General features: G+C 36.4%; 1 protein-coding gene across 13 annotated transcripts in view; it reads right to left on the bottom strand.

Annotated features, from left to right (window-relative positions):
• Positions 1-15,084, bottom strand: part of ATP2C1 (ATPase secretory pathway Ca2+ transporting 1) — a 155,113-nt gene that overhangs the window by 63,925 nt on the left and 76,104 nt on the right. For all 13 annotated transcript variants that reach the window (XR_015143403.1, XR_015143424.1, XR_015143454.1 and 10 more), the window contains 6 exons: positions 14,427-14,537; positions 13,048-13,164; positions 9,292-9,381; positions 7,046-7,081; positions 3,470-3,531; positions 3,009-3,117 (listed from right to left, as the gene is read on the bottom strand). Coding sequence is in view for 9 of the 13 variants with exons in the window: in XM_086343712.1 (XP_086199838.1) it covers positions 3,009-3,117; positions 3,470-3,531; positions 7,046-7,081; positions 9,292-9,381; positions 13,048-13,164; positions 14,427-14,537 (525 nt within the window). In the remaining 4 variants the exon portion in view is untranslated. The remainder of the gene's footprint in view (positions 1-3,008; positions 3,118-3,469; positions 3,532-7,045; positions 7,082-9,291; positions 9,382-13,047; positions 13,165-14,426; positions 14,538-15,084) is intronic.

Here is a 15,084-nt window from a genome sequence, read left to right as displayed (position 1 = left end):
GAATGGACTGGTTGGATCTCCTTGCAGTCCAAGAGACTCTCAAGAGTCTTCTCCAACACCACAGTTCAAAAGCATCAACTCCTCAGCGCTCAGCTTTCTTCAGAGTCCAACTCTCACATCCACACATGACCACTGGAAAAACCATAGCCTTGACTAGATGGTAGGTATTCAAAGAATGAAAGCTCCGAACATGTCAATTGCTATAGATGAGACTGGTGTGGCTCATGGACTGAGGTCTCCTTTCACTAGGTGCCTAAATCTGCCCCTTCAATGTATCCTACACCTAGTGGCAAGATTAAAGGTAACATCATTGCCAGCTGGTTATGACCTTCAAAGACAAATCCCAACCAATAAAATCTGAAGCAGAGCTTGGTTTCCAACACTCCACTGGATTCTGATTCCACCAGATATGTTCTATCTACTCCTAACTACTCCAGCTCTGGATCACATACCAGAACACTCATGGTGATTCTGCAGATTCTAAATTCTGCAGCTGCTCCATCTCTACCCAGTACTACCCTTTGATTGGGCTTCCCCAGTGGCTCTGGCATAATGGTAAAGAATCCGTCCGTAACACAGGTGACTTGCAGGAGACTCAGGTTCAATTCCTGGGTTGGAAAGGTCCCCTCGAGAAGAAAATGGCAACCCGCTCCAGTATTCTTGCCTGGAAATCCCCATGGACAGAGGAGCCGGATGAGCTACAGTCCATGCATGGAGTTGCTAAGAATTGGACATGACTGAGCAACTAAACAACCACCACCACCTGTCAATTATCACCACCAAACCAATTGCTGCCTTGAGGCATTCTCTCATTTCACTCCAATCAGAAGTAACCTCTCCCTTACCGAAATTTTCTACTCCATTTTTTGTACTTCTCTTTCATTTACCTAAGAACTCTATCACAACTTCTCTGTGTTTCCCACAATACATAATACTCCCATAAAGATCTACCGATTCACTACATGGACACCTCAAGAGACTCTATGAGAAAGACGTATATTTAAGGGAAAAAATTTTTAAATCATGTTTAGATATGTCACTTTTTTATACCTACTTTGATAATCTCAGTGTTTTCAGTGAATATTTAACACATTTACAATTAAAATAAGCAATAATACAGTGGGATTCTATACATCTTCCTACTATTTGTTCTCCACTTGAGCCAACTACTTATTCTATATTCCTATTTCTGTCCTTTTTTGTCCTTCTGTCCAAAAAATATTCCTATTTTTTGCCTTCATTTAAATTAAAAAAAGTTGTTTCTTTTCTTATACATTTTTTAAAATTTTAAGTATAGCTGATTTCAAATTATAGTATCAGTTCAGTTCAGTTCAGTCGCTCAGCCTTGTCCAACTCTTTGCAACCCCATGAATCGCAGCACGCCAGGCCTCCCTGTCCATCACCAACACCTGGAGTTTACCCAAACTCATGTCCATCGAGTCGGTGATGCCATCCAGCCATCTCATCCTCTGTCATCCCCTTCTCCTCCTGCCCCCAATCCCTCCCAGCATCAGGGTCTTTTCAAATGAGTCAACTCTTTGCATGAGGTGGCCAAAGTATTGGAGTTTCAGCTTCAGCATCAGTCCTTCCAATGAACACCGAGGACTGATCTCCTTTAGAATGGACTGGTTGGATCTCCTCGCAGTCTAAGGGACTCTCAAGAGTCTTCTCCAACACCACAGTTCAAAAGCATCAATTCTTCGGTGCTCAGCTTTCTTCACAGTCCAACTCTCACATCCATACATGACCACTGGAAAAACCACAGCCTTGACTAGACGGACCTTTGTTGGCAAAGTAATGTCTCTGCTTTTTAATATGCTATCTAGGTTGGCCAGAACTTTCCTTCCAAGGAGTAAGCATCTTTTCATTTCATGGCTGCAGTCACCATCTGCAGTGATTTCAGAACCCAAAAAAAATAGTATAGTTGATTTCAAAGAACAGTTAAGATCAAACCAGTCAATCCTGAAGGAAATCAACCCTGAATATTCATTAGAAGGACTTATGCTGAAGCTGAAGCTCCAATACTTTGGCCAACTTATGTGAAGAGCAACTCACTGAAAACGATTCTGATGCTGGGAACGACTGGGGCAAGAGGTGAAGGGGGAGACAGAGGATGAGATGGTTGGATGGCATCACCAACTCAATGGACATGAGTTTCAGCAAACTCTAGGAGATAGTGAAGGACAGGGAAGCCTGCGATGCTTCAGTCCATGGCGTCACAAAAAGTCAGACACAATTTAGTGACTGAACAACAATACAGTTGATTTTAATGTTGTTTTCATTTCTGCTATACAACAGTGATTCAGTTATACATTCTATTGTTTTTCCTATTCTTTTCCATTACGATTTATCACAGGACACTGAATATAGTTCCCTGTGCTATACAGTAGGACCCTGTTGTTTACTCATTCTATGTATCATAGTTTACATCTGCTAACCCCAACCTCCTGTTCCATCCCTTCCCTAAACCCCATGCCCTTGGCAAATACAAGTATGTTTCCTATGTTTGAGTCTGTTTATTTCAAAGATAGGTTCATTTGTGGCATATTTTAAATTCCACATATAAGCAATATCACATGGGGTTACATATCTTTCTTTTTGCTGCAAATGGCATTATTTCATTCTTTTTCATGGCTGAGTAGTATTTTATTGTATATATGTACTTTCATTGTAAACAAATACCTATCCATTCCTGTGGATATGGAATGGATTAGGACATTTAGGTTGATTCCATGTCTTGGCTATTGTGAACAGTGCTGCTATGAACACAGAGGTGCATGTATCTTCTTGAATTATAGGTTCGTCTGGATATATTTTTTAGCCCCTTGCACCATATGAGGACACAGCAAGAAGGCACCAGCAAGGAACGAGGAGGAGGGTCCTCACCGGGATGCAACCATGCTGGTCCCCTTGATCTGGGACTTCCAGGTGCCAGAACTGTAAGAAGTAAATCTATCTCTGTGGTAGTTTGTTAGAGCTGCTCGAACAGACTAGGACATCAAACTCACCTCAAACAAGCGCAAGTCAGCAGGAACCCTGTCCCCAACTGAAAGGCAAACTGTATCACCTGGAACTAAGTCTCGTGCAAGTGTATGCTCCAATTTTCCTTCACGCACACTGTAACATAAAATAGAAATAGCCACAGCTGAAGAAAGCAAGCAAGACCACTTACTTTAAGAAATTCCTTCTAGTGGGCTTGCCTGGGAAAAATACATTGCATTATCACACAGTCACATACAAAAGTTATCTGCTGAATAAATCCATGTCTCAATAATCTAAATAAAATTAGAAGTAACAAAAGTTTTAATAGTACAACTTGCTATAATGAATAGAGCATGAATTTTTCATGTCAGATTAATGGCTTCTACCTTATGTTCAGACCATCTTGGGCCACAAGGTATATTGTACTAGTCACATTTAATTTCTACTTTTAAGAGTAGAAATCCATTATCAGAAACAAGGATCATACCAATGGCATTCTGGTGGCATAAGTTTATTTAGTTCTTCAAGAGATTTTTCTGAACGATATTCCTATTTAAAAAAAAAAAGAATATTAGGAAAAATATTTATAAAGAAACACAATAAGCACATTCTTAAGAACATATGCTATGTTAGACTTAAACATTTACCTAAACCATTATTTTAACATTTCTCCAAATTTTTATCTTTTGTTTACTTATACTCCCATGCAAAAGCACTTGCCCTTTATTAAATAATGTTAAATTATAGTGACCAAACAATCTTTTATAATTAAATATTCTCAACTCTATATTTCAATATTCAGTGTACAAACCTACGGTCAAGTTACTGATAAGAAAGTGAAGAAAACTAATACTAGTGTAACCAAAGAGTATATAATTTTCAGTCATTAAAAGTTAAGATTACTGAGCCTCATAATTAAGATAATTTTACTTTCAGTGTTTAATGACCAAGGAAGTCAGACAATTAAATGCAAATACACTGGCACTGAAGATTCACGCCCATGGCAACTGTAAAGGTTTGTGAAATAAGTCTGTGTAGGAGAAACATGAATTAAACAAGGAGACATGGCTGCCCTACCCCAAGAGACATGTTTCCCAAGACTCTGAATCACCCAAAGGGGAAATTGTCAGGAGCCCTAACTCTGTGAGGCTCAGTCTTCCTCCATCCATATAATCACAGCTGAGAGTCAGAGACATCCTTCAACACACTATACTGTTCAGTCCAACTTCCATGGACTGTCTCACTCCATGCAACATCACTGCTATTTTTGTCTCATTCTGCACTAAGTACACCAACCTTTTGATCTAAGGTTAAAAAGGGAGGAGAAGGAGTAGGGAGAGTAATGGAGGTGAAAGTTGGGGTGGGGGGAGTTCTGAAATGACTGCAGTGCTAGCACTAATCAAAACTGCACATTCATCACAAACATTTTCAAATAGAAAATGCAAAGTTATATAAGAATAACTTAGAAATAAATCTGTCTTTACTACTAAGGCAAGAGGAACAAATGTGAGAGTAAGGTAAATCTGTAAATATAAAAATCACAAGACACCCAGTGCAATATACAGCATAAGGAACATTATAATTTTGTATGGGGACAGATGGTTGCTAGACTTATCACGGTGATCACTTCATAAGGCATACAAGTATCAAATCACTATGTAGGGCACCTGAAACTAACAATATTGTATGTTAACTATACCTCAATTTAGAAAAAAATTGCAGACATCCCTCCCCTAACTATACTAAGGATATTAAGGAATTTAGAAGTTTTCCAAAAATTCCATAAAAGGCTAGAAAATACTCACCAGTCCTAGATTCTAGTCATGTAAGACATAAAAGCTGCCCTATCTTTACCTCCCTCTTTAAACATCTTAGCCTTTACTCCCTACAACTACAAAGATATCACTATATCAAAATGATCCTTCAACATACCACCAAAAACTTGACAGCCATCTCAAATGAACACCTAAAAGTTAAATTTTAAATTTACTGTAAAGGCAGCATCAATATGTAATTATACAGAACAATTAGCTATTTTTATGGCTGCAAGGAGGTATAACAGGGATGGGAAATGGAGATTAGAAAGGATAGTGGAGTCACATATAAACATTAAAAGACTATAAAAAGCACTCTTCTAAAATATAGGTAAAAACACAAATATAAATAATACTAAAAAATGAAGACTTTCTGAAAGATTTCTGACAGTTTTCTGACAAAGCACTAATGTAAGTTCAACAGAGAGTAAATAAGACCCTTGTAGAGAGGATTTTTAATTGTCACTTGTAGAATATTTTGTTCTGTCATAAGCACATTTGGGGAAAAGGCTCACATCTGTATAAAAAAATCAGAACTACCAATCTGAAACTGGGCTTTTCATAAATGTTTCAATTTGTTCTTGAGTTTTCCTTCAAACGGACCTATCATAAAGATACTTGGCAGATGGTTTCAGTCATTAAGATTTAAGGTGTGCAACACCATTTTTGGTCAAAGTCCATACAATGTTAAAATCGTCATTTTGTGGAACTTTTTTTTGAGGGTAGGAGTTATTTACCAAGCTACTAAGGTCTTTGATGTTGTTGTTGTTTAGTCACTAAGTCATGTCCAACTCTTCTGCAATCCCATGGACTGCAGCCCCCCAGGCTCCTCCATGGGATTTCTCAGGCAAGACTACTGGAGTGGGTTGTCATTTCCTTCTCCAGGGGATCTTTCCAACCCAGAGATCAAACCCTGCATCTCCTGCATTGGCAGGCATATTCTCTACCAGTGAGTCACCAGGTAAGCCCATAAGGTCTTCCATACAAAATGATAATTCTGTAAGAATTCTTATGAAGCAAGCCACTCCACACGTCTGTAGCACTACTAGTGACGCAAAAGCATTCCAGCTACTGGTCCAATGGGTCGGTCATACCATGCAAATGACCATGAATGAGACCCAGCCTGGAATGACCTCTGCTAAACTAGCCCTCAACCTGCCTTAAGGTAATGTTTATGTTAAAACATAAAAGAGCATTTCCTAGATACAGGATCCCTGATGGTGTACTAAAGCAACTCACAAAGCTGTTGCAGATAATCTGATTCCAACCGGCATTTTTACACTGGGTGGCTATAAAACAAATTACTAAATTAGAGATTATCACAGGACACCTGCATGATGACAGGAAATATCCAAGGAATATATCACAGATGCGAAAATAACCACAGCCACTTAAAATATGCTCTTTCGATTATAAACATGAACTTCAAATGACACATTACAGTTTTCCTTAAACTAGAATAATTCTTCTAGTCTTATTAACGATGCTTCAAATTTTTAACCATCAAATGACGCCTGCCAACATTGTTCTAAAACCTGCAGAAGTTATTAGATATTTAAAGAAACATAAAACTAAGCCCATGTTTTTATTTATGTCTACACTGCTGCTGCTGCTGCTGCTAAAGTCGCTTCAGTCGTGTCCAACTCTGTGCAACCCCATAGACGGCAGCCCACCAGGCTCCCTGGTCCCTGGGATTCTCCAGACAAGAACACTGGAGTGGGGTGCCATTGCCTTCTCCACTAGTCAATAGAAATTCAGACATTATCTCTACAATATTCACATTAATTTTTTTAAACAGGGTTCCTTTTCATATATTTTCTTTACTGTCTCAGTGCCTGTGCTGAATGGGGGAGTTCGATCCAGATCAGAACATCCCTTCCATGGATGAAAAGGAGTCTGAACCCTGACCCAATTTTTTAACTGGAAAACATTTAAAAGAGTATTGCTGGATTTTATTTCTATTTCTGTACTTTTTGTTTCCATCTGCTTCAGTTAACTTTAAATAGAAACACCATCAAATAGAAAACTAGATTTTCTTCATGCCACTGTCTATATCAAAGCAGTCGTGTTGGTTCCACAAACTTCCTTTAAGAGTTACTGTTTCTGAAATTATTTCAAAAACACAGAGCAAATTATTCTGAACATACCCATCCCCCAATAATTACACATTTTAACATAAACCAACTTGATGTTTTGAAGCAATTAACTAAAATACCATTTTATGATGTTATCAAAATAGACGTACTCACCTGAACGAAGGCGACCGTAACAACGATAAGTATTGCCTAAACAAAACAAAGAAACAAGTTTTTTAAATCAGACACTGCAACTTCTGAAATAATTATTAAATCATATTTTATTTTTCTGACTCTGCAGCCCCAAGACACCAGACACTAAGCACAGGAGAGCCAGGGAAGGACTCACAATTCTGCCTTGAGGCCTAGGGGTGGAAAAACCCACAGCTGACAGGAGTCTGCCTCCCCAGGATTGTTTCTTAAACCCTTTGATCTCAGGATCCCTTTACAAACTGAGGGCCAGCTTTTGTTTATGTGACTAATAGCTACTGATATTTACCATATTAAATACTTCTTTAATTACTGGGTTTTAACTTACTAAAAAACGTAAGCCCATTACATGTTAACACGTACAATATTTTTTATGAAAAACTCTTTTGCAATCCCACAGATTGTAGCCAACCAGGCTCCTCTGTCCATGGAACTTCCAGCAAGAATACTGGAGTGGGTTATCATTTCCTTCTTCAGAGGATCTTTCCAACTCAAGGATGAAACTCATGTCTCCTGAATAGGCAGGCAGATGCCTTACCACTGAGCCACCAGGGAAGCCCTATGAAAAATATATCCCTCCCCAAAATTGTGAGAAAAGTGGCAGTGCTTTCAATTTTTCTATCGTTGGTGTCCGCTTTAATACTGGGTTGGCCAAGAAATTCATTTGGGTTCTTCCATTCTCCTATCTGCTTCTGCATTTAATTTACTGACATATGTTAATTTGGCTAAAGCATATGAAAAAAATTCAACCTCATACAGATACTGTTGGAAAGGGAGGAGTTTATTTTAAAAGCCTTTTCAAATAATCGTGGTTTTTATTCTTAGCTACTACACCAAAATTAGACAACTGCTAGTAACTTTAAAAGTAATGTGCAATGTAGACTCTAAAACTAGATCAGTGAACTTTTCATAGTCTGTTACATTAGAATCAGTCTCCTTACTATTGTGAATGAATATTTTGTATCATCATGCACAGGTCATTTAGAAAAGGCTGATTCACTGGGTTATTCAAATCTTCCAAGTGTTGACACATTTTATAACTGTTAAAAAAAAAATCACATTCACTGAAATCCCTACTGATCTCATTAGAATAAGGTCTTAAAATAGGGGAGCTATCCTGCATAAAAATTTTGCAAAGTTCTAGTTACTACTGAAAGCTTGAATTTTACTATTGGTAACAAATTCTGTCAGTTGTTTCTCTTGTAGTGAAAGGTTATTTCACTCACTTTCAAAAAAAGGTATGCCAATTATTCAAGTCTTAATAACCACAGTTTGTGTATCAGTCATTCTTTGGAGTAAAAGGCTAGTTCACTTCAGCACACAACCTTTCCTTGGGACAATCCCCATACGTCAATGAGTACTTCGTATTTCATCACAAAGAACAATAAAAAGGTATATACTTAAGGATCAAAATTCAGTAAAATTAATTTTTACTGTTTTATCGAAAACATTACTAAGAGAAACAGTGAAAGAAAACAGTAAGTACTAAACAGTTTACTAGATGGGTGCCACTATCTTGATTCAGACCGAAGCTCTAATGGTTTTACCCACATCACTTTTGCTCCATTAATGCAAATGTCTATAGCAAAAAGACAAATAACGTTTTAGCTTTATGAAAGTAGTTCTGGCCTCACATGCTCCCTAAAAGAATCTCATAGACTCCCAGGAGTCCACAAGCAAAAGCTGGAGACTTTGAAGCTCTGTGTTCATTTCTCCTGTGCAGTTAAGCAAAACACACTTGCTTTAATCAATGCTTAGACTTACTATAAAATTTTATACTACAATGAAACAGAGGGGCAAGAAAAAAAAAAGATGAAAACTAGAATAACCTAGCTGGAGAGAACAAAATCTTACATAGTAAATATACAGTGCATTGTTAAATATTTTTAATTTCAAAAATGTTAGGCTTCAGTTCACAACTAGTCAAACATACTCTCAATTGGAAAGTAAAAGAAAGTAAATATTTAATTGGAAAATTATTATAAAATGTTTCACATCTATGAAATTATCAGGTTGTTAAATAATTTCCAAGGGTGCCAATCACAAACCCTTGAACATTACTTGAGATCACTGCAACTAAAACCAGAATCTAAAAAAAAAGCAAACCTGAAGAAAACAATAAGGCATCCCTCAATTCATTTTCTAAAATAAAAGCCAATCCTAATTTATACAATTAACTACCAATTTAAAAATACATATATTTTTCTTACCACAGTGATACTGACAGCATCATCAAACTGATGCATTAAAACACTGATGACTGCAGAAGCCAGAAGCAGCATAATAAGGGGATTTTTAAACTGAAAGTGAAAACAAATAGCAATTCAACAGTTTTGCATGAATGATAGTTGTATACCATCCAACAAAAGCCTTAAAAAAAGAAAACAATATCACAGCATTATTATGTAAAACTAAGAATTGACCAATTCTTAGAATACACATGTATTTTTAGTACTTATTAATTTAACCAATAAGCTGTTCTGAATTTCTATTGGGTCTAGAATAAATGGAAAATGACTTTTAAGATAAAGATTTATATTAAGCACTGGTTAGAATACCTAAATTATGAACTTCAAACACTCTCATCAATCCTGTATTTTAAGTAAATGGACATAAATTACAATTCTGTGGTTGACTCACCCACCACAGGAACAACCAGATCCCACCCACCAGTGCAACTAAGAGCATACAGTAAGATCCTCGCCACAGAAGAAGCTGAATATTTTCCCAACACTGGTTTCCCTGACATCTAGCTAGCAGAGACAACAGTATCTAAAGAAATAAAAACCACAGCACCAACTCAATCAAGAAGCTCTTAAAACAAACAAGCATCAGAACAACCCCAAATCCTTCCAGTTGGACATCCAGTTAAACATCAGAGCTCTGCTGCTGGATTGCCTTCCTCTGATGAAACGCTGCCAATAGCTGTCAAAGCTGCAAGGTCACTTTGCAAAGAATCCATCATAGCGGATAGCCTCAGCCTCTGGATATCATTAACTCTGAAATTAGACACCACCACCTCCTACTTCCTTTATGGTTCCATTCCCTGGCACAGCGTTTACAACTCTGCTTCACATCAGAATCTTGTGAAGGACTTCCAGCAAATGTCCACATTCACACCACAGCAAACAAACCAGAATCTCTGGGCACAGGACCCAGGCTTTAGCATTTTTAAAGCATTCCCCCAAGTCACTCTAATGCACAGAGGACTGAAAATAACTGCTCTAACAAAATAAAACTACATCTGCAATGTGGTTCAGGGTTTACAAACCACACACAAACTGAGTCAGAATACCTGTGTTTGAATCCAATTCCTTGATTTTTTAAGCCCCAGAGGTGCTTCATCTACTAAAATACTACCTTGTACTAAAAACTGTGTAAGGATTAACCAAGAACGTATATTAAAGCACTGTGTAGACTATAAAACCCGCCAACGTTAGCTGTTATTATCACACTCTGAAAGCAAGGTCCACGATCATTTCATGTGCCCCTAAAAAAAGCTGTGCCGTGGTACTAAGGACACTACCTGATAGATGGCAGGCTCTAGACAAATGTCTGTAGAACAACAAAGACGCTGTTCAATGTAGAGGAATGAAGAGTCACTCAGTGCTTTATGATTAACAACTGATATTTAATGCTAATTATAGCATTAATAATTGATGCTAATTATTACTTAACTATATTACAAGCACTATTTCATTTCATTCTCACAGCAATACCATGATGCAAGTACTCTGACTTTGAAACAGGATCAAGAAAGTAAAACATTAAATCATATTACCCAGTGATAAGTCAAATCACTGTAATTTGTAAATCCAGAATAAACTTCCTGAAGTTCTGGATGATGCGGAAATACGGTAAAGGTGAGCATACAAAAATACATAAAAAAATATTCCATTAAAAACAAGATGGACACAAAGTTCGTCCCTAAAAATTCAGTTTTTCTACTTTAGACAAATTCATTTAACAACAGGGTAAATTTTGGTTCATTAACAAGCAAGGCCCCATAGAAAAGTTAAACATAGATTTTGTAAAAAAAAGAATCTAAAGATTAGAAGGCATTACAAAGTTTCTTTACTAAAAAGAATCTGTTTGACAAAACTAACTCTACTAGCTAAAAATTGGCCACAGGAAGTTTGTAGCTTTTCACTAACATGCTTATTATCAAGGTAAGAAAAACCCTACAGCAAATCTTTCTGAAAAGATTACGATATTAATAAAATATAATAGGTTGGTGCAAAAGTAACTGCGGTTTTGCACTGCTTAACTTTGCCATTTGATATTGGAATACATTCTTAAATAAATGTGGTTATGTTATACATCATTTTAATGCACATTTCTCACTTTGTTTTTTTGCTAATGACTTATTACTTGCTATTTATGTTTATTTTAGACTAGGGAAATGAGATGTTAGACAAAAAGCAAATTCGAGCAATTTTCTTGAGTTCAAAATGTAAAGCAGCGGAGATAGCTCACAACATCAATGATGCATTTGACCCAAGAACTGCTAATGAATGTACAGTGCAGTGGTGGATTAAGAAGTTTTGCAAAGGAGACAAGAGCCTTGAAGGTGAGGAGTGCAGTGACTGGTCATCAGAAGTTGACAACGACCAATTGAGAGGATCATTGAAGGTGATCCTACACAAGAAATTGCCAAAGAACTCAACACTGACCATTCTATGGTCATTCAGCATTTGAAGCAAATTGAAAAGGTGAAAAAACTCCATAAGTGGGTGCCTCATGAGCTGACAGCAAATCAAAAAATCATCATTTTTAAGTGTCGTCTTCTCTTTTTTATGCAATGAAAACAAAGCATTTCTTGATCCGACTGTGATGTGTAACAAAAAGTGGATTTTATATGACAACTGGCAACAATCAGCTCAGTGATGGACCAAGAAGAAACCACCAGGGAAGCCACAAGAAACTCCAAAGCACTTCCCAAAGCCAAACTCGGATCAAAAAAAGGTCATGGTCACTGTTTGTTGGTCTGCTAAAGGTATCATTCACGATAGCTTTCTGAATCCTGGCAAAACCATTACATCTGAGAAGTATGCTCAGCAAATCCATGAGACACACCAAAAACTACTAAGCCTAAAGCCAGCATCTGTCAAAAGAAAGGGCCCAATTTTTCTGCACAACACCCGACCTCACAGTGCACAACCAACACTTCAAAAGTTGAACAAATTAGGCTACAAAATTTTGCCTCATCCACCATATTCACCTGACCACTCATCAACTGACGACCACTTCTTCAGGCATCTCAACAAGTTTTTGAAGGACAAATGCTTCCACAACCAGCAGGAAGGAGAAAATGCTTTCCAAGAGTTTGTCATATCCCAAAGCATAGATTTTTATGTTACAAGAATAAACAAACTTATTTCTCATTGAAAAAATGTGTTGATTGCAATAGTTCCTATTTTGATTAATAAAGATGTGTTTGAGCCTAGTTATAATGATTTGATATTCACAGTCTGAAACCGCAATTACTTTTTCACCAACCTAATAATTAAAAATAGCTATTTTCTATTGATAGCTACTATCTCCTAAGATTATTATCTCCATTTTCTAGTTAACACTCAGAGGATAATAAGGGACACACAAGCTATTAATAGTAATAAAGAAAGGTGGAATTTGTAACCAGGCAGTCTGGATTGCCTTTTGCTAATTTTCTAAACTAGTCATATTACTTTAAAAAATACTAACATTTCTATAATAAAAAATATATATAAGACACTTCCAAAGGAAACCACTATATCACCTCCATGTGATATAAGCCCTTAAAGATTTACACACTAAAAATTATAGAAATTCCAACCGAAGAGTAAACTCTAACAAATGAAACAAATTAAGTAAAAAAAAAAAATTTTAATATTATTTTCTTTCTCCATAAATAACTTCACAAAAGTCAAAAAATACATTAACAAAAATACATGTAAAGTACACAGCATGAGAAAATAAAAATATACCTGAGAAATATACTTCTTCCATAGTGGCTCATCTTCACTGATATCAAACTCATTCCAGCCATGGAAGGCTCTCCTATGACTTACTTCACATTTGTTTAGACCATTCTGAAGATCAGCCTATGAGATTTTATATATACAAGTTACTGAAAATATTAGCAGAAAACAAAGGAGAAAACACAGAAAAAGTACATAGGTATGGTCATATTTACAGGAACTTCTGTGACAGTCAAAATTCATCTATGGGGACAAAGCGTATCAGTGACTGCCTGGGGCCAAGAGCAATAGAAGGATTAGCTACAAAAAACACGTGGAATCTATTTAGAGTGATGAAAATTTTCTACATCTTCATTGTGATGACGGCTATATTTGCCAAAATGCAAATTGTATATTTAATGAGTACACTGTAGTCTATATAAATTATATCTCAATAAAAAAATGTTAAGATAAGCAACTAGATTAATAAACAAAAAATTATGATTTTTATGTGGAAAGAGGAGTAACACAAACCAGTGACAATGTACAGAAAGCAAATTGTAAGTACATTTTAACTAGTTTTCTTGGTTCCCACTGTTGTCTTACTGTCTTCTAAAATTAGTTTCTCCAAAAGATTATGCATCTTTCCTGTACTCTGAGCCTATCAAAACTGAGGTTGGTATTACCTTTTGTTCTTAGACTGTACATTTATTCCAAGAAGAAAATCTGTGGTTCCTAAATTACTGAAAATAATGAAGTTAAGTCCTCAAACACCACCTACATTCTTCAGTCACTACCTCTCCTGACTTGTTATTTGAAACTATCAAATAGAATGAAATTACGTGCATCTCTGAAGTAGTTTCTCTGACCAAAAGCTTTATAATAGAGGTCAATAACAGAGTCTTGCGATACCTAAATATATTTAAAGTAAGTGGCTTTAAAACAGAGTATAAATACAACCCGCCCCAAAAAAACCTTTACAAAAAAAGGGGGGTTATGCAATGTTTTTAATGCATTATTAAATTATGTGAATTCTGAAGAGAAAATTTTAAATATTCTTTTCCTCATGTTTCATTAGACTGTGAAAAACTAGGAAGAGACTAAATTACATAAGCAAAAATTTATTTGCAGTTCCGAACTTATATTTAGCTTTTACAGTAGGAAACATAAAAAAGGATAAAACTCCTAACTCCACTTATGTTATAATTAAATTGATCACTTTCCTAATCCAACTAATCCTCACACAGCACTAACAGTTTCTGGGAACACTAATGATCCAGAGCTGCACCATCCTATCAGGCAACCACTAGCCACACACACCTGCGGAACAGAGAATTCTACTGGATAGCACTTAGCTAAGTGGCTCATTCTACTATACACTCCCTTCCTCCCCACCAAGAACTTACTTGGAGAATGCTTGCAACTTCACTGACTGGTAATTCACTTGCTTTTTTTGATGTCAATACCGGAATCATTGTCTCATTTTCAGCATTAGGAATTTTTTGAAAACGTGCAACCTAGGAAACAAAACCAAAGGAAAAATATTTGCATATACTAAACAATTCTAATGCTGTCCAGAATAAATGAAAATTCAAATGTTCCCAGAAACTTTTATCACAGTTAAAAAACAAATATTTTCAGACTAATAAAGAGTATCCAGTCCTATTAAGATAATTTTATACTAACATGCTATTCTAAAAAGCACATTTCAGAAAATAAGCTACCACTGAAAGCTAGAATACAAAATAATTTTCATACTGCAAAAAAAGATGCTATTTCTACACCAAATTAATCAGTAAAAAGTAAAACAGATGTCCTGTCTAGCAGATTCCAATCGTTACACAGAGTCATAATCCTCTAAACTCATTATGTTTAACATGAGGTACAAGGAACAGCTAAGCTTGTTCCATTCTAACACTACTGTTGATCAGCTCATTTCTTAACTATCCAGGCACCAGGCTACTCTGCCAAAGCACCAACACAGAACATGAGACTTATAGATCCATTCCCAAACTAGAGGAAATGGAAAGCAGAGACCAGACAAGCAGAGGACACATAGGAAGA

The sequence above is a fragment of the Bos grunniens genome, chromosome 1, assembly GCF_055505025.1.
Source record: "Bos grunniens cultivar Pamir isolate PY7600 chromosome 1, Bosgru_T2T1.0, whole genome shotgun sequence".
Classification (NCBI taxonomy): Eukaryota; Metazoa; Chordata; class Mammalia; order Artiodactyla; family Bovidae; genus Bos; species Bos grunniens.
Note: the sequence above shows the minus strand (reverse complement) of the source record. Positions and strands in the feature narration are given on the sequence as shown.